Here is a 20,643-nt window from a genome sequence, read left to right as displayed (position 1 = left end):
AGATGACAGATGTTCAGAGCTTGGTCTAGGCCACTGGCTATGGAAATAAAGCATAAGATCAGAGACAAAGGTATTAATGTTTTTGCCATTGAGTCAATAAGCTTTGGTGTGGTGATTTCAGAGAGAGTTTTTTTTAGCTCTGGCTCCTGAAGAGAGACAGATGGAACATAGGAGGAAGAGCATATTTGCTGGGGAAGATGTTTGTTTTCACCATGTTGAATTTTAGATTTGAATAGGACATCCAGATGGAAATGTCTAACAGGCATTTGAGGTATATAGCAAGGACTTGAGAGAGAATCTGCCTGAGATATGAATGAGAACATCCTGTGAGAATGTTTAAAATAAAGATGGTATCTGATTGGGCTAAGTGTACTTAGTTCTTTAAGGGCAGGAATGGAGTCTTCATCTCTTTTACCCTCCACATTATTGCTACATAGTAAACTTTAGTAGAATAAATAAGTTTACTGAAACAAAGAGAAGAGGCCATTAATTTGGTCATTAATTTGGTTTCTGAAGAATGCCAATGAACTTGAGGGAGTCATAATTATCATTTACTGCCCTTTTCTTAGTTTTGTTGGTGTCTAAAATTTAAATTTCTAAAGAGAAATAAAAGACTCCCATTTTTCTTTTCTGCTTTTGATGAAATTTTGTTTACATGAGTTACTTAAAAATGTTATTTCAGTTCAGTTCAGTGGCTCAGTCGTGTCTGACTCTTTGCAACCCCATGAATTGCAGCACGCCAGGCCTCCCTGTCCATCACCAATTCCCAAAGTTCACTCAGACTCACATCCGTCAAGTCGGTGATGCCATCCAGCCATCTCATCCTCTTTCGTCCCCTTCTCCTCCTGCCCCTAATCCCTCTCAGCATCAGGGACTTTTCCAATGAATCAGCTCTTTGCATGGGGTGGCCAAAGTATTGGAGTTTCAGCTTTAGCACCAGTCCTTCCAAAGAACACCCAGGACTGATCTCTTTAGGATGGACTGGTTGGACCTCCTTGCAGTCCAAGGGACTCTGAAGAGTCTTCTCCAACACCACAGTTCAAAAGCATCAATTCTTTGGCACTCAGCTTTCTTCACAGTCCAACTCTCACATCCATACATGACCACTGGAAAAACCATAGCCTTGACTAGACGGACATTTGTTGGCAAAGTAATGTTATTTGGATGGCTATAATTCATTCAGTTTAATCTTGCGTTCTTAAAAACGATGATAGTAAAGAAGATTGTTCCAGTGGTTCTTTCAGTGTCCAGAGTATGCACATAGTGGATATGTTAAGGACACCTCCCTTGTAAAAAAAAATTTTTTTAACCATTTTAACTTTTTGTTTTATATTGAAATATAGCCGATTAACAATGTTGTAACAGTTTCAAGTGAAGAGCAAAGGGACTCAGCCATTCTCCCCCAAACTGTCCTTTCACCCAGGCTGCCACGTAACGATGATCAGAGTTCCCTGTGCTATATACGGTAGGACCTTACTGGTTTCCATTTTAAATATAGCAGAAAAGGACACTTCTTTAATGTGATTAACATATAAGGGGGAAAAGATTTGGGAATATAAAAAGTATATAAATAAGTATAGGGGAAGATGTAAACATAAGTACTCACAGGGTATTGAATCTTGTGTGACTTGGGAGGCTTAATTGGACGTCTGTGTCAGAAGATACTAGATTGGTGGCAGGAGCTTCTGAGAAGAACAGCCTCGTCTCTGTTCCCTCCGCGCTTCTCTCTGCACATGGTGGCCAGCAGCTGGCTAATTTGCACATGTGGTTTCAACCGTCAGGTTGTGTTGACTCATTCTGAAAGCTCCAGGATAGGCCCCTGTGTCTTTCCCCCTAGTACCTAGCTCCTTACTGGAGTAGGCTATGAAAAAATATTTGGCAAATGAATAGAATGATGAATTTATTCAGTAAAATGGTAAATTTATTCAGTAAACATTTAATGAGACTTGAATGTCCTATGGAGATGGAAGTGAGTGGAGGAGTGTTTGGCCTACTAAGGTTGGTAAGATGTTACCTGATCTTATGGAACATAAATTCTGATACTGAATATAAATTTGTAAAGCCTTCTGGTTTTCAGATTAACCAATGCAGAAAATAAGTAATTTGCTGACCTAAAACAGTTTCTTTCTGACATAGATTTTAAGAGATTTTTTAAGAGATATGTGAAATAATCCAAAATCACTGTGGATGGTGACTGCAGTCATGAAACTAAAAGATGCTTGTTCCTTGGAAGAAAAGCAATGACAAACCTAGACAGAGTATTAAAAAACAGAGACATCACTTTAAAAAGCAGAGACATCACTTTGCTTACAAAGGTCCATATAGTCAAAGCTTTGATTTTTTCCCAGTAGTCATGTATGGATGTGAGAGTTGAACCATAAAGAAGGCTGAGTGCCAGAGATGCTTTCGAACTGTGGTGCTGGAGAAGGCTCTCTTGAGAGTCTCTTGGACAGCAAGGAGATAAACCTGTCAGTCCTAAAGGAAATCAACCCTGAATATTCACTGGAAGGACTGATGCTGAAGCTGAAGCTCCAGTACTTTGGCCCCCTGATGTAAAGAGCTGATTCATTGGAAAAGACCCTGATGAGGGTAGGAAGAGAAGGAGGCGATAGAGGATGAGATAGTTGGATGTCATCACCAATTCAGTGGACATGAGCTTGAGCAAACTCCAGGAGATAGTGAAGGACAGGGAAGCCTGCAGTTCATGGATTTGCAAAGAGTCAGACATGACTTAGGGACTGAACAGCAAGTATGAAGTCTTATTTATGTAACTAATAAGCACACAATTCTGCATGCTTTCTCTTCACTCATTTAGCTAGAAAGGATTATTATGGGATCAGTTTTATGATCCTCTGTTATCATTCAGTTTTTTCTTATTTTATTAAAATTTGGGATTTGATTAGATGGGGACATAATGCTCTTCTGAAAATATAGAAGGAGTCCACTTCTCTAAAGTGACTGGTAAAGCAGCAAGATACTTAATTGAATGGATGTACTGAAATAGTAGGTTGGTGCAAAAGTAATTGTGATTTTGCATTGTTGAACTTTGCTGTTTGAAATTGGAATATATTCTTAAATTAATGTGGTTATGTTATACATCATTTTCATGCACATTTGTCACTTTATGGTTTTTGCTAATGACTTATTGCTTGCTGTATATTTTATATTTGTTTTAGACTGTGGAAATGATGTTAGACAAAAAGCAAATTAGAGCGATTTTCTTGTTCGAGTTCAAAATGGGTCGTAAAGCAGCAGTGACAACTCAACATCAACAGCGCATTTGGCCCAGGACCCCCTCCTGTACACACAGTGCGGTGGTGGTTCCAGAAGTCTTGCAGAGGAGACAAGAGCCTTGGAGACGAGGAGCATAGTGGCCGGCCGTCAGAAGTTGTTGTTCAGTCGCTCAGTCTTGTCTGACTCTTTTGCAGCCCCATGGACTACACCATGCCTGACTTCCCTGTCCTTCACTATCTCTTGAAGTTGACAGTGCCCAATTGAGAGGCTCATCGAAGCCGATCCTTTTACAGCTACATGTGAAGTTGACAAAGAACTCAACTCCTACCATTCTACAGTTGTTTGGCATTTGAAGCAAATTGGAAGAAGCTCAGCTAGTGGGTGTTTGACTGCAAAAAAAAAAAATCGTCTTTTTGAAGTGTTGTCTTCTATTATTCTGTGCAACAACAAAGAACGTTTCTTTTTTTAAAAAAAATTTATTTCATTTGTTTATTTGACTGTGCCTGGTCTTAGTTGCAGAACGTGGGATCTTTGATGCGGCCTGTGGGTTCTAGCTCCCTGACCAGGGCTTGAACCCAGACCTCCTGCTTTGAGAGCACAGGGTCTTAGCCGCTGGGCCACCAGGGAAGTCCCCAATGAACCATTTCTTGATTGGACTGTGATGTGCAACAAAAGATAAATTTTATATTACAGCTGGTGATGACCAGCTCAGTGGTTGGACTGAGAAGAAGCTCCAAAGCACTTCCCAAAGCCAAACTTGCACCAAAAAGGGTCATGGTCTCTGATGGCCTGATCCACTACAGCTTTCTGAATCCCGGCAAATGTGTGCTCAGCAAATTGAGGAGATTCACCCAAAATTGCAGTGCCTGCAGGCGGCATTGGTCAACAGAATGGGCCCAATTCTTCTCCATGACAATGCTCGACCACACGTCACACAACAGATGCTTCAAAAGTTGAATGAATTGGTCTCTGAAGTTTTGCCTTTTCCACCTGACCTCTCACCAACCGACTACCACCTGTTCAAGCATCTCAACAACTTTTTGGGGAAAATGCATCCACAATCAGCAGGAGGCAGAAAATACTTTCCAAGAGTCTGTCGAATCTCCAGGCACGGATTTTTATGCTACAGGAATAAACAAACCAACTTCTTGTTGGCAAAAATGCATTGATTGTAATGGTTCCTATTTTGATTAATGAAAATGTGTTTGAGCCTAGTTATAATGATTTAAAATTCACAGTGCGAAACCGCAATTACTTTTCTTACCAACTTAATAGCTTAAGTATCTTGATCATTCAAGTATGCAATGATCAGATAATTCAGTGTGTAAGTTAAGTGAGCTTTTAATAAAGTATATGATATAATGGTTTATCATTAGTTTCCCTGTTTTTTTTTTTTTAATAATCAAGACAGTACTTAATTATCAGAACTGATACAGGGACTGTTCTTGTAAAAACTACAGGAAAAAACTACAGAAAATCAGTGGAATCCTGCAATACCACCAAGCTATTTGTACTTTGCTAGGCAGAAAGATCAGAATACAGGAAGTTAGGAATCCTTGAAGAGATTGTTACTGAAGTAGCCTTAACTGCCTACCTACCCAGTCAGAATGTGTTTTCTAGGGGGCGGGAAACTTGGATAATTCAAGTCTTAACCTGTTAATTAAGCATGTATCAATTAAGCATAAGCAAAACCTATTCAGTTGTTAGAGGAAAGAAGTATATTACTAGAAGGGAGAGCAACTTTGTGGAACCTAGAGAGACTCCAAACAAGAACTTAGCCTATTTGCCACACTGTCCAAAGAGAAGAGAAGCCAGCTTTCCATTGTGATTTGAACATGTAATTTTTCAGGCCTTCTGGTTTTCCTTTGTTTTAGATTTTTAACTCACCAGAAAACCTATTATATCAAAATATGGGGAATGAGGTACTCTAGGTGTTAATATGACTGTCCCCTTTGTAAACAAATAAACTGGCATCTGGGATTGTTGTTGTTTGGTCGCTAAGTCGTGTCTGACTTTTTGCAACCCCAAGACCTGCAGCACGCCAGGCTTCCCTGTCTTTCACTATCTCCCAGAGTTTGCTCAAACTCCTGTCCTTTGAGTCAGTGATGCCAACCAACCATCTCATCCTCTGTCACCCCCAGCTCCTCCTGCCCTCAGTCTTCCCAGCATCAGGGTCTTTTTTAATGAGTCAGCTCTGCATCAGGGGGCCAAAGTACTGGACCTTCAGCTTCAGCATCAGTCCTTCCAATGAATATTCAGGGTTGATTTCCTTTAGGATTGACTGGTTTAACTTCCTTACTGTCCAGAGGACTCTCAAGGGTCTTCTCCAGCACCACAGTTTGAAAGCATCATTTCTTTGGTGCTCAGGCTTCTTTGTGGTCCATCTCTCATCCCTACATGACTCTTGGAAAAACCATAGCTTTGACTATAGGACCTTTGTAAGTAAAGTGATGTCTCTGCTTTTTAATATGCTGTCTAGGTTTGTCATAGCTCTTCTTTTGAGGAGCACTTCTTTTGATTCATGGCTACTGTCACTGTCCACAGTGATTTTGGAGCATCTGGCATGTATGTTAGTTTTCGAAATAACTTCATTAAATATAACCATAACCTTTTATAAATTAGTAAGTGTAAATTAAGCCTAATCAGTCTTATGTGGGAAAAAAGAGCTAAGGGCCACACACAGCAATGTCTTTTGTATAAGGCAGGAATCATAATCTTGTATAGCCATTGTATTGGTACATGGTTGGTGCTCAATTTAGTGTTGTATTAATGAAACTAATTACTAAATTTCAGAGATGATAACTCTAGACCTCTATTGAGAACAACTATCAGCATTTTATGGCTCTATTCGTAGATTTATTCTCATGTCAAAAGAGCAGTTCTGGCTTTTCTTTAATTCAACAGAAACAATTCATTAAGTGATGAAAATAGAATTCTCTCAAGAAACTAGTGCCAAATAAAAGGAGTATGCATCTGTTAGAAAAAAGGGAAGGGGTAGTGCATTTGAGAACAAAGATAGTCTTGTTTGTTTCATTGTCTTTATTTTTAAAATAATTAAAACTTTATTTTTTAGACCTTGTTGCAGTATGCAAGCAACAAGAACGCGTCAGAACATATTGTGTATCTCCTGGAGGTGTATCGGCTTGCCATCCGAAGCTTCGCCAGTGCTCGCCCGTATTTAACTACTGAGTGTGAAGATGTCCTGTTAGTGCTTGGCAGATTAGTACTGTAAGTTTAAGAACTTAAATCACTGTTAAAATTGAGTATTTTTGGTTGTAATGTTTGCCGGACTTCTCTTTACTATGGCATCACGTTGTTTAAAGGGTCGTACCTTTGAATGAAATTTCCTTTGCTCTGACCCCTTTATATTCCCATTTTCAGGAGACAAGTATAAGTGAAACTGCAGCCAAGCAGCCTGATATTTAATTGCCCCTACAGTCTCTTTTTCTCCTCAGGCTTAGATTGATAACATTTTCTTTCTGTCCTTAGGTATAGATCAACTGAAGTGACAGAGTATCTGGAAGGTGTAGTGGTCTTTGAGGGAATTACCGTGAAATTCTGCAACTCAGTTGTATTATTTGAGTTTTACTAGCAGAAAGTATCAGGGCACAGTGTAAATTACCACCCTAAGAGCCCATAACGATTTAGTTGATATTTTAATACTTCACTGCCTAATAGCAGACAGAATTACACCTTTAATATATTTTATTTGCAGAGTGAAAAAATATAACAGCTGTTAGTTTTTAGTTCTGGAATCACCTTGATTCAGTTTACAGATTGTTGGTAGGATAAATTTTAGTCTGGATGATCGATTTTACTTTTCTGTGGTCTTAACTGTTTTCTTTCCTATTTTCCAAAATCCCAGACCTCTAACATCATACTTTTTTTGGAACACAAACATTCCTTGTTTTATAATCCTATTATTCCTTCTCTAAAGCTTCATAGTTTTTCTTTTTTCTCTTTTTTAAAGTTGAAAAGTTAATATAACAATGTTGAATAAAATTTTGAAGAGTAAAAAACAAATTTGAAATAGTCTAAATATATCTAAAATGTGTATTGTGTCACTGTCATACTGTACTTGATTATGACTATAACCAGTGTTATATACTGACTTAGTTTTTCATATTCTAGGAGTTGTTTTGAATTACTGCTTTCAGTGTCTGAAAGTGAACTGCCATGTGAAGCCTGGGTACTCTTCCTTCAGTCTTTACAGGTGGGTTGATTTGGCCTCAAAAAAGGTCTCTGTTTGGATATCTAAGACACCTAGTTAATTTCTCCCAGCAAACTGAAATTGGAAACTTAGAACAAAAACAAGTTCATTATATATTGTATTAAGTTCATGGAATGAGAAAGAGGCCTTCCAGATGAAGAGAGTATCCTAAAAATTATTGGGTTTTTTTTCCTTTCATTTGGTTTTGTTAGTCTTTACATAGCTTAGAAGTCAACAAAAAATTTTTCATTCTTCAGAAACAAAATTTTAGACAGAATAAATCTATTAAAATATAAAATTGTATATGTTTATTATGCAATACTATTTGGTTCATTCATGATACATTTATCTAGTAATTTCCCCTAAAATTTCCGGGACTTACAATGCTAACAATTAAAAGTAGTCATCAGGGATTCTGTTCATGCATTTTACTTACAGGAGAGCTATGTTAGTTCATCTATTGGCTTGATAATAAGCATTCTCAGATGAGCAGATCAGAAAATAGCAAGTTGGGGAGAGGAGAGTAAGGTAGGAGAAAAAAAGCAAGTGTACTGCCAGCAATAGAAAGCAAATTTACCTGTTAGCAGTGGAGATAGAAAAACTGTTTAAAGAAAACAGACTTAATAAGTAAAAAAGCTATCATTTAGTTATTATCATTAATTATGTGGCAAACAGTGCTCTACATTGTTTTCACATTTTGTATGTTTTAATCAAATTGCAAACCTTATATAACATAGAGATCATTTGAACCACAATTTATAAATAGTGAGGCAGGCATAGAGAGGTGAATTAACTTGCCTAAAGTTAACACCTAGATTTATACCTAGAACTTGCTTTGTTTAACTGTTTCCTCAAGGACACAAACTCCATAGTAGCCTGGACCTGTTTAATGCAGGCATAAGCCAAAGTTTGTGTGTTAACAGACACACCTCATTATTTGAAAATTTCTTTCTTCTTGACTGTATAATCCAAATTGAAATGATATAATGTTCAGTTCAGTTCAGTCGTTCAGTCGTGTCTGACTCTTTGCGACCCCGTGGACTGCAGCACACCAGGCCTCCCTGTTCATCGCCAGTTCCTGCATAATTGTTACTCTTTAGATTTTCTGTTTAAGATGAATTCTTTGTTATGTTCTAATCCCTATAATGTCCTAACTCTTCACATATTCATACAGTTGTTAAAATCATCTTTCATTCAGAGCATATTGATTTTGTCATTCTTTGTTTTGGGGTCTGCCAGTAGTTTTGCCCTGGCATAAGACATTTTAATTCTAGAAGGGCAAATGAACTTATTCTTTTATTAGGGCTGTTGCTGTTGTTTTTTATTAGTATCCCTTTGCAGAGTGATACTTTCTTAGTATCTCTCCTTAGATTTCTTCATTCTTTTTTTAGATTTTATGCCTAAATAAAATATTTGCCTTCCTCCCTGCTTGTACAACACTTGTTTACTTGGTCATGCTGCTCAGCTTGTGGAATCTTAGTTTCCCAACTAGGGATTGAACCTGTGGCCCCTGCATTTAAAGTCCCTGGAGCCATCTATCGTTTAAAGTCCTTTGGTAGAAGAATTTAAACAATTAAAAAGATACATAACAGTAGATATCATTGTCATGCTTATGTTAGAAGGAATAGGTTGCCTATGTGAATACTGCAGAATCTTTTAAAAGAAAGCTATGCCAGTGACCTTAAAATAATTTAGTAATTCGAGGATGTAAACTGAATTATGGTGATAATTTTACATAGGGGAATTCAGGAAAACATTTTAAAGGTACTCTTTAACTTAGTGAAAATGCCCTAGTTTCATTATTTAAAAGCAGCAACAGAATTTCATAAAACTTTGAGGATAGCTATTTTTTTTCCCCCTGCTTATTTATTTTTAAGAAATCCAAGATACAGGGCTTTTCATAGACTTTCAGATATATTGAAAAGGCAAAAAGACTTTATATTGCCTGTTTTCTGGATATGCTTTTTTTTTTTAGGAGTCACATGATGCGTTATTGGAATTTGGGAATAATAACCTACAAATACTGGTTCATGTTACCAAGGAAGGGGTGTGGAAAAATCCTGTTCTTCTTAAAATTTTATCTCAACAGCCAGTAGAAACAGAAGAAGGTAAGCTTAAAACTATACTGACTACTGAAGGAGGATTTAGTTCTAAGAGAATTAAAAATTTTTATGGGTTAAAATTTTGTGAATGTCACCTGTGTGAAATAAACAGTCACTCTGGTCTCCTTTGAATAATAAAAACTAGCCATTAGCACTTAATGTTTTATTTAAAGATTCTTGAATTTTAACATAGAGTTTTAAAAGTATCCCTTTGTACTTGTTTTTAAATATTGCTTTGAATAACAGTGTTTATACAGAGCTCCTGTGATAGAAATTAATAATCTGCTTCTAGTCCTTGGTATATAGTAGAGCTTTGCTTATATTTTGTTTACTGGTTACTAGAGCTGAGGACTATTGACAGAAAATTACTCTTTATTTTAGATTTATGAAACATTGGAATTTAGCATTTTATAGAGATACACAAAGAAGAAAATTTTTATTTAAAAATTGTCAGTTGAAGACCAACAGATTTATGGATTTGGATTGATGTTTCCATTTAGACGCACAAAATATCTCATTTTACATGTCCAACATTTATGATTTTGTTTGCTTTAAGTTAGTAGAAAATTAACAAGGATCACATCTTTGTTAAGTGTGTTTCTGGAATAAGAATGAGTTTCAAAACAGTTTTTATTTATACTTTTGATATATCTTTAGTTCAAGCCTCAGGCCTTTTGTATGTTGATGTCTTAAAATATGGGCATCCCAGGTGGCACTAATGATAGAACCTGCCAACGCAGGAGACATAAGAGACAAGGGTTTGACCCTGGGTCAGGAAGATCCCCCATGGCAACCAACTCCAGTATTCTTGGCTAGAGAATCCCATGGTCACAGGAGCCTGGTGGGCTACAGTCCATAAGGTCGCAAAGAAATGGGCACAACTGAAGCTACGTAGCATGGAGACAGGTCTTAAAATATTTCAGTTAACTTATTCATTTCCCAAGTTTGATAACCTACTGTATACATGTTATTTGGGTTTTTCTTTATAGTGAGATGATTGATAATAAGAGTGCTTAGATTTTCTCTTGGTTCCTTACCTCTGATAATTCTACTGCTTATCAGTTATACTGATAAGAAAAAAAAAAAGACCTGTTAAATAGAAAATAGATTTGTATATATGTTTTATGTTGAGGTTCTTGATAAATGGCATCCTTTTGTAAATATAGGCAGGTAGACGCTCAATGATTACCTTTTATCATTATTAAAAATTGCATTGGCAGGAGGGATGTTTACCACTAGCGCCACCTGGGAAGTTTTAAAAAAAACAATGTTAGAGGACAAGCCAAATAGTTGCAAAAGGATCCTAGAATTAGCAGATTCCCAGATAAGGTTCCAGGAGTGAAGAGTGCATGACCTTTGTAGACAGGCTCAAGCCCCAGAGGGAAGAGGTGGAATTGCATTAAATGTCCCTCGTTTTTTTTCCTGATGTAACTAATCAAATATTTCACCCTCCTACCTCTGGAATTAATAGTATTCAGGGTTTTTTTTTACATAGAAAAAAAAAAGAAATGGGGAGAAGCACTGTTTACCTAATATCCCATGGTATCCTGTATATTCAATAAAGATTAAGTACCTAACATCTGTAGAATTCTGAATGGGTATAGGATACCTACATATGTAAGGAATTTTTCTGAGAACCACAATGTAAGTGGTGAGCAGCCTGTGACCTGCTTGCTTTTGCAACTGGCCCTTACTAATTTCAGATCAACAGATTTAGAAAGCCTCCTGTGTAGCTTCATTGCCCTTGCAGCCGAGATATTAACACATTTGATACTTGAGAGCAGTGACTATCATTTCATTAATTGCAGTTTTTCAGTAGCGTACTAATCAGAAACATTAAAAATAAATTTTTTAACTTCCAAGTAACTGAGTAAATGCCTTTTGGTTTAGTTTTTGAATTTAAAAAAAAGGTGCATAAGATTTTTATTTTTCCTGCCATGAAGTCTCAAATTTACCACTGCCCCCCTTCCCGCCCCTCAAAAAAATGGGTTTCCCCTTGTGGCTCAGCTGGTAAAGAATCTGCCTGCAGTGTGTGAGACTTGAGTTTGATTCCTGGGTTGGGAAGATCCCCGGAGAAGGGAAGGCTACCCACTCCAGTATTCTGTCCTGGAGAATTCCATGGACTGTATAGTCCATGGGGTCACAAAGAATCTGACACAACTGAGTGGCTTTCACTTTCACACCTACCCCCCCGCCCCCCCCCAAAAAAAGACATTTCTTACTGAAGCATGTAATATGTACCAGTTGTGGACACTTTTGCCGGCCTGATCAGCAGGGAAATGAACAAGTCCTCCCACCCAGGTATCAAAGGCTTTTACCCCAGGCCACCCTAGCAGCCTACCACAAAATGTAGAGATGGCAAGACCAAGCCCAGCCAAGGTCCTCCTGGTGGTTCCTGGCCTGAGCCCCAGTGCCCACAAACCACCCGTACTTCCAGTGGTGATGGCAGCAACCCATAGCTTCAAAGTCCTCAGGCCGGTCCACCTTGGAGACCCTCTTTCACTGTGCTAGAGGAAACCCAGAGCTGCCATCTGGTATCTGTCAGTTTTTCCAACTGACTTGTGCCTTCCCCAGCATCCTCCTCCCCTCTTAATTCATGACATCAAAACACTGGCTTTTCCTTATTTTTCTTGAGACTCAGGAGGGCCAAATCAATAGGCTTTTGCTCTTTTATTTCTCTCCCTACTACGGGTTGAGGGAAGAGAGCCATCCTAATTGTTCAGAGGCAGTAACTTCCTCCCCTCAATCTAGTAGAGAAGGAACCAGCCAGCTCTTACTTCTTCCTGGTTGTTTTTCTTCCCACCACAGTCTGTTTTTTGTTTCCCTTCTACCACATACCTCTAAAGCTATTGTATGACTTGTCATGTGTCACCTGAGCCTTCAGTAAAATAAGCAAACAACACTCTTCTGTTAAAAAAGACAAAGATAATTTTTCACTGGACCTTGAATGTTACAATTTATTACATGTTGAAGTATATAGGAGGTAAACTGTCATGATGTTTGCAACTTACTTTTAAGTGGCTCAGAAAAAGCAAAACTAGACAAAGAAATATGGCAAAATGGTTCAGTTGTTGAATCTAGCTGGAGGAGAGGCTATATGGTTAAACATTTTTTTTATTAAAACGTTTGAAAAATGAACACAGAAGGGAACACAATTGGGAGTGAGACTTCTTAGTGTACACTTTGTTGTGTCGTTTTAAATATTGACGCGTATGGATGGATTCCTTTTTAAAAATACAGTTAAGGATTTATAAAATAAGTAAGGATTGATTTTAACATAACAAAGTGTTTTTAAAACGCAGCTTTGATCTCTGTGTTAAAAATTGATAGAGTGGTTTAACTGTGACTGTAATATATTGAGTAAAGTAGTTTTACCTCATAGAAGTAATAGCTGTGATTTATAGCATGCCTGTTATGTGATGGGCACTGTGTTTTCCGTCTCATTTAATCCATTCAACAGGCGAGATATTACACATGGGCAAGGCCATGTAGTTAAAATTGTGGAGACAGAATTTGAGCCCAGGTGAGGAAATATTTAAAAGTTTTTGATTGATTAAAAGTGATAACCATTTGGTTTCTAAATACATGGTTTTATCCAAAAGTTAACAAGACACGGTATTTGTCCTCAAATTGCTGATAGTATAATGTAGATATCAGAGTCAAAAAATAGCAAGTAGTATTGAGCATTCACTCTGCCTGGGCCCTGTGCTCTGTGTCTTACTTGCATTCTGGTATTTCATTTATGATTCTTTCATCTTTGTGAGGCAGTCTTTTCATAGTTAAAGAAACTTGAGACTCAGGAAGGTCTAATTTGTCCAAGGGCCTCATAACTTAGTATGTGTGAGAGTCATGATTTGGCATCAATTAATTGATTCCAAAATCTAAGATCTTAACCTTTATATACTCTGATCACTTATTACTATATGTAAAGAGAAAAATACGTGTGGTAAAAGAAGTAAAATGTTACAGGAATTTAGAAGGGGTTGGGTTGTACAGCTAACATACCTGTTTTCAGGTGTGAGATTTGTGAAAATGCATATACTTGATAGAGTAGATAAATGGAGCATAATCTGATGTTAGGCAGTTTAGGATGGAGGGGACAGATGTGGCAGGAAATAACATGAAGTAATTAGGTTGAAGAGAATTTTTAAAAGAATTGCTAGGACACGGTAACTAAGTTGATTTTCTTAGGAAAGGAGTTGGCAAGGAAAGGGTAATGCCAGAATTTCATTTTTTAAAAAAAATTGAGAGAATACCATTACTGAAAATAGAAGTAAGGAATGAGGAGCTCTTTGAGATATGATTGTGAGTTCATGTTGTGGAATTTAGTGCTTGTAGGACTAAAATAAAGAAGTCCACATGCAAGTAATCTATTTTCTGTCCATGCCTTTTGACCTTGACTGTGTATTAGAGAATCTGTGGAATTTAAAGCCAGAACGCACAGACACATATCCCAGGTCCAGGCTCCATCTGCTAAATCAGAATCTCCAGAGTTGAAGCTCTGAATACTGACCTTTCTGAAGTGCCACAGGAAACGAGCCCCTTCCACGTATGCCTGCTGGGAGTATAAATTGGTACAATCTCTGGACATCCACCTGGCAACAGTTTCACTTCTAGGAATTTATTCTATAGATACAGCCATGCATTGTGAAATGGTCTCTGTACAGGGATGTAAACTGTAGCATTATTGACAGTTGCCAAAGATGGGAAACAACTTGCAAGTTTATCAGGAGGGGATTGGTTAAATTAGTTATATTTGATCTGTACAGTGGAATAACACACTTGTTAAAAGTATTGAGCTCTCAGTGTACAATGATGTGATAGAATGACCTGTATGATATATTAAATAGGAAAAGAAATAGGTCTTCTGTACTCAGAAGGATAAACAAACTGTACTGGCTGCTGCTGCTAAGTCGTTTCAGTCGTGTCCGACTCTGTGCGACCCCATAGACGGCAGCCCACAGGCTCCCCCATCCCTGGGATTCTCCAGGCAAGAGTACTGGAGTGGGTTGCCATTTCCTTCTCTAATGCATGAAAGTGAAAAGTGAAAGTGAAGTCCCTCAGTCCTGTCCAACTCTTAGCGACCCCATGGACTGCAGCCTACCAGGCTCCTCTGTCCATGGGACTTTCCAGGCAAGAGTACTGGAGTGGGGTGCTGTTGCCTTCTCCGAACTGTACTGGAAGGATAAACAAAAATGATTATTGTTTCTTGAGGGAAGAGACTAAGAGACTGGAGTCAAAGTAGAAGGGAGACAGCTTCTAACTGTACATCTTTTTGTGTGCCTTTTAACTTTTGTGTCATTTGCATGTATAATGTTACCTATTTTTTTTTAAAAGAGAAAATTTTAAAATCTCTATAGTTGATTCTCATATGTAGTTAAGATTGGGCCATTGGTTCCCCCAACCCTGGTGGTTTATCATTAATTTTAACGATTTCTGTTCCACATGTGGCCTGTAGACCTAGTAGCATGGGTATCATCTGTGAGGCTTATTAGAAAAGCACAATCTCAGATCGCCCTCCAGACCTACTGAATTAGAATCTGCATTTTAATAGGATTTCCCTGGTGATTCAGAAAGCACTTTCAAGTTTGAGAAACACTGTGTTAGGTGAACCATCTAAAACACCTAGAGTGCTCGCTTGCCACTCAGCTTCGCATGTACGTTCCCACCTCTGTTCTTTCAGTGATACCGGGTAACAGTGCCACACACTTGTTGAATATTTACTACTTATAAACCAAGGGCTTGCTCAGAACACTGTACAAATCAATGTGAGTACTGCTCCGAGCAGCATTTTCCAAAGTGTGTACTGAACCAGGAACATGGACTTTATGTCATGTTAATGATACGTGTAAAAGGGTTCTCTGGTCAAATCAGTTTGGGTAACATTGGGTTTAAATAAGAGTGAACAGTTTTCTTCATTGCAGGACTGTTCAGAGATTTGACCAAGGAATCCTTTTTTTTTCTAGGACTATCTCTCAGGTCTTTTGCTCGGTGGAACACACTTTGAGAAATGCCTGGTTTAGAGGAAAGACCACCACTGGCTTTGGAATCCTTGGCAAGTTACCTAATTTCTCTGAGTATTGATTTTCCTAACCTTAAACCGGGGATAACAATACTTGCCTTGGTGGTGGTGTGAAGAGTAAATGAGAGGTGTGTAAAAACACTCAAAGCTTGGTACCTCATGAGTGTTTAAGTGGTAGTTGTTAATATTACACAGGATACTTCATTTTCTGTGTTCTTATGTTTATAGTTCATTTCACTGTTCCTTACTATCCTTATCAGGATGTGAGGGAGGAGAAAGTGAAAGAATGAATTTTGGTGAAATGTTAGTAGTAGCTTTATTAAAAGGTTTGGTGTTTGTGGGACTTCCCTGGTGGTCCAGTGTTTGGGGCTCTATGCTTCCAGTGCAGGGGGACACGGGTTCAATCCTTGGTCAGGGAACTAGGATCCCACCTGCCGTTTGGTATGGCTAAAAAATAGAGTTAAAAAAAATTTTTTTTAATGGTTTCATGTTCAGAATAAAACTGCTAATATGGGAATAATTAGCAATGTTATTTTGCTCTTTGCTCTGTTAAATGAGTACAGAGATCAGAATAAACTTCCAGTAATGTCATCTGACCTTTTATCTGCTAAAAACAAACAACAACAAAAGATGTCAAACTTTCATCTTCACAACCTTGATATGTTATGTGGTATGTTATCAAACTGTTTTATTTTTCCTTTTTTCTAGTCAATAAATTGATTGCACAAGAAGGACCTTTCTTTCTGCAAATGCGAATAAAACATTTGTTGAAATCTAACTGCATCCCCCAGGCTACTGCTTTATCAAAACTGTGTGCAGAATCTAAAGAAATTTCAAATGTGTCATCTTTTCAGCAAGCCTATATCACATGCTTATGTTCCATTCTTCCTAATGAAGATGCTATTAAGGAGGTAGGTAAAGCAAGTAACTGCTGTTGTCATTCATACAATGAATTTATTAGATTTTAATAATTGTTGCATGACAGGATGAAAACCAAGACTTTTTTTTGGTCAGGCTACTGATAAGTACCATTTTAACTGTATATTTAACTGTTCAGCACATTGAATATAAAATTGTGTCTTTTAGGTGTATTTGAAAAGTAGATAATTAAAAATATGCAGATAAATGCTTATGAATTTGGCTGATGGTTTGTTTTGAAATGTTTAAATGTGAAAGTCACTTTTTCTTCTTTAACAATTTCTCTGGGAAATGTAGACATTATTAATAGTGGTGTCAAGAGATAAAGTAAAGATAATGGCAGTTAGCTTAAGTTACTTTATACATTTAACTCTGTAAGCAGAGAAGTATAGGACTTTAGAACCTGTGGGTACACTTTGAACAATATTTAAGCAGACAAACAGGGGTTTTTTTTTGGTGTGGTTTTTTTTTTTTTTTTTTGGCCTAAATCATCGTTTTCCTTAGAAAAGTTGTAATTAGTCTTTTGATAAATTATAGAGAGAAAAATAATAGATATTTCATCATCTGCCTTTAATTCTCTTACCTGCCATTCAGGTCTTAATATAGATTCTCATTTTACCTCTACACCGAACTTTCTTGTTAAATGAAGGAATCACGAGGATCTGGTTCTATGCTGTAGTGATTCTTAAACTTTTATGACAGTTTCAGCTGTAAATATCTTTTCTCCAAGTGAAACTGTCTTTCTGTTTTAATAATTTTATTTGTTTATTTTTGGCTGTGCTGGGTCTTCGTTGCTGTGTGGGCTTTTCTCTAGTTGCTGAGAGCGGGAGCTACTCCAGTTGTGGTCCTCGGGTTTCTCATTGTAGTGGCCTCTCTCGTTGCAGAGCCGGGGCTGAAGGACGCGCAGGTTCCAGCAGTTGTGGCTCCCAGCCCCTAGAACACAGGCTCAAAAGTGTGGCTTAGTTGTTCCTTGGCATGTGAGATCCTCCCAGATCAGGGATGGAACCCATGTCTCTTGCATTGGCAGGCGAGTTCTTTACCATTGAGCTATAAGGGAAGCCCCTATCTTTAGACTTTAATATACAGACTCCACCAGGACCAACCAATCTATCGGTCCTATCCGCTTTTCACTCTCCTTCACTCTTCTTATGTACTCACTTCCCTCCTTACCCTGCTTTTCCATAGTCAATCACTATTATCACTCCTTTGCATATACCCTCAACTCCTCTGCTGGTCTCTTCCTTAATTATACTTATTTGACTAACCTGTATCCTCATTATCCCTACATCTCCACCTCCTTTGTATCTTTACCTGCATTAGTGGTTTGGGTGGGGAAAAACCTGCTAACTGATTTACTTTAATTGAGTCACACTATGTTTCTGTAGTCTATTCACTCTCCCACTCTCTGAGGTTACTATTTCATACTCTTAACTTTTTCTTTTAACCTATACTACAGTACTTTCTGTCCCATCCCTTTCCCCGCGGATGAGCTTTCTTCCCCTTTCTCTGAGGAAATTGGAAATGTTGGAAGAAAATTTCCGTGGCATCTATTGACCTACCTGCATTTATGTATTTACACCTTCTTTTCTGTTCTGAGGATAAACTATATGTGCTTTCCCCCTACAAAGGCCAACAGCCTCCTAGACTTCTGTATCAGATCCCATCTGCTCTTATCCCCTCAAGGTTAATGCTGCAGCAGTTCTCCTTTTCTCTACTGCATTATCAATTCCCCCTCTGCTTGTAACCATCGTAGCAGCACTTATGCTGTTATTTCTTCCATTTTTTAAAAAGAAATGCTTCTTTCAGCTATCACCTTGTTTCTCTCCTCCCCTTTCAATATAATTTCTCGAATGAATTTTCTGAATTTGCTGTTTAATGTTTTTCTCCTTGAACATATTCTGCTATGGTTGGTGCCTTGTGCCGGCCTACCACATCACTAAAGCCAACTACAAAAGCAAAAGAGGGAGTTTTATAGCAATACAAGCCTACCTCAGGAAACAAGAAAAATATCAAATGAACAACCTAACTTTACACCTAAAGGAACTTACAAACAAAACCCAAAGTGTAGAAGGTAAGAAATCATAAGGAATCAGAGCAGGAATAAATGAAAGAGAAATTAAAAAGAAATAGAAAAGATCATTGAAACTTTCAACAAGCTGGTTCTTTGAAAAGATAAACAATTTGATGTCTTTTAGCTAGACTCAATCAAGAAAAAATGAGGGCCCAAATCATTTCAGAAATGGAGAGGGCTCACAGCTGGCACCAGGGAAGTACAAAAGATCGTAAGAAGTTACTGCAGACAGCTATATGCCAATAAATGGATAACCTGGAAGAAATGGGCAAATTTCTAGAAGTTTACCTCTCCCAACACTGAACCAGGAAGAAATAGAAAATAGGAACAGACCAATTACCAGGAATGAAATTGTCAGTAGTTTTTAAAACTCCTAAAAAACAAAACTCTAGGTCAAGATGGCTTTACAGGTGAATGTTCCAAACATTAGAGAAGACTTAATAACTGTCCTCAAACTATTCTAAAATCTTGTAGAGGAAGGGATACTTCAGGACTTACCTGGTGGTCCAGTGGTTAAGAATCCACCTGGCAATGCAGAGGACACTGATTTGATCCCTGGTCTGGGAAGATTTCACATACCTTGCGGCAGCTAAGCCTGCATACATCAACTGCTGAAGCCCAGGCGCCTTTAGCCTGTGGTCTGCAACAAGAGAAGCCATCACAATGAGGAGCCCATGCACTGCAACTAGAGAAAGCCCATGTGTAGCAACAAAACCCAGGCCTAGCCAAAAATAATAAATAAATACAATTAAGAAGAAAAAATACTTCAAACTCATTACACAAGGCCAGCATCACCCTAATACTAAAACCAGACAAAAAAAGACAGCACGAAAAAAGAAAATTATGGATTAATATTACTGATGAACATAGATGTAAAACTTCCCAATGAAATATTAGCAAAGTGAATTCAGCAATAAAGGATCATGTACTATGATCAAGTGGGCTTTATCCCAGGGATGTGATTATGGTTTGATATCTGGTCTTCCCTGGTAGCTCAGCTGGTAAAGAATCCACCTGCAATGCAGGAGACCCTAGGGTTGATTCCTGGGTCAGAAAGTTCTCCTGGAGAAAGGATAGGCTACCCACTCCAGTATTCTTGGGCTTCCCTGGTGGCTCAGATGGTAGAGAATCCACTTGCAGTGCAGGAGACCTGGTTCAATCCCTGGGTTGAGAAGATCTCCTGGAGGAGGGCATGGCAACCCACTCCAGTATTCTTGCCTGGAGAATTCCATGGACAGAGGAGCCTGGCGGGCTACAGTCCATGGGGTCGCAGAGAGTCAGGCATAACTGAGTGACTAAGCACACACACATCTGCAAATTGGTCAGTGTAACTCAGCACATTAAATTGAAGAATAAAAATTATGTTAATCTCAATAGATGCAAAAAAGGCATTGACAAAATTAAAAATCTGTTTGTGATTAAAAAAAAATAAAAAACTCAAAAAGTGTGAATAGAGGGTACATATCTCAACATAACAAAGGCCATATCTGACAAGCCCACAGCTAACATCATACTCAATGGTGAAAAACTGAAAACATTTCTTCTAAGATCAGGAACAGAATGAGGATGTTCACTTTTACCACTTTGATTGAACATAGTATTGGAAGTTCTAGCCAGAGTGGAAGTGAAAGTCACTCAGTTGTGTCCGACTCTTTGTGGCCCCATGGACTATAGAGTCCCTGGAATTCTCCAGGCCAGAATACTGGAGTAGGTAGCCTTTCCCTTCTCCAGGGGATCTTCCCAACCCAGGGATCGAACCCAGGTCTCCCACATTGCAGAGTAGTCAGACAAAAAAAAAGAAGAATCCAAATTGAAAAGGAAGAAGTAAAATTGTCACCGTCTGGAGATGACATGATGTTTTACATAGAAAGTTCCAAAGACATCACCAGAAAACTACTAGAGCTCATCAGTGAGTTCAGTAAAGTTCATCAGGAGTTTAGGATACAAAATAAATATACAGAAATCTTTTGCACTTTCTATATAGTAACAGTGAACTGTCAGAGAATTGAGAAAACAATCTCATTTATAGTCACATGAAAAAGAGTAAAGTACCTTGGATGAGTTTAAGTATGGAGGAAAATACCTG

General features: G+C 38.1%; 1 protein-coding gene across 2 annotated transcripts in view; it reads left to right on the top strand.

Moving 5' to 3' along the window:
* Positions 1-20,643, top strand: part of RLF (RLF zinc finger) — a 79,510-nt gene that overhangs the window by 25,066 nt on the left and 33,801 nt on the right. Inside the window, exons 2-5 of one of the 2 annotated variants that reach the window (XM_019957745.2) lie at positions 6,308-6,462; positions 7,366-7,447; positions 9,420-9,552; positions 16,277-16,479. In XM_019957745.2, coding sequence (XP_019813304.2) covers positions 6,308-6,462; positions 7,366-7,447; positions 9,420-9,552; positions 16,277-16,479 — 573 coding nt within the window. Of the gene's footprint in view, positions 1-6,307; positions 6,463-7,365; positions 7,448-9,419; positions 9,553-14,041; positions 15,602-16,276; positions 16,480-20,643 lie in introns of those variants that run through there. The other variant, XM_070786772.1, reaches the window with a different exon arrangement.

The sequence above is a fragment of the Bos indicus genome, chromosome 3 (genome assembly GCF_029378745.1).
Source record: "Bos indicus isolate NIAB-ARS_2022 breed Sahiwal x Tharparkar chromosome 3, NIAB-ARS_B.indTharparkar_mat_pri_1.0, whole genome shotgun sequence".
NCBI classification, from domain to species: domain Eukaryota; kingdom Metazoa; phylum Chordata; class Mammalia; order Artiodactyla; family Bovidae; genus Bos; species Bos indicus.
This window is presented reverse-complemented; position numbering and strand designations above follow the sequence as displayed.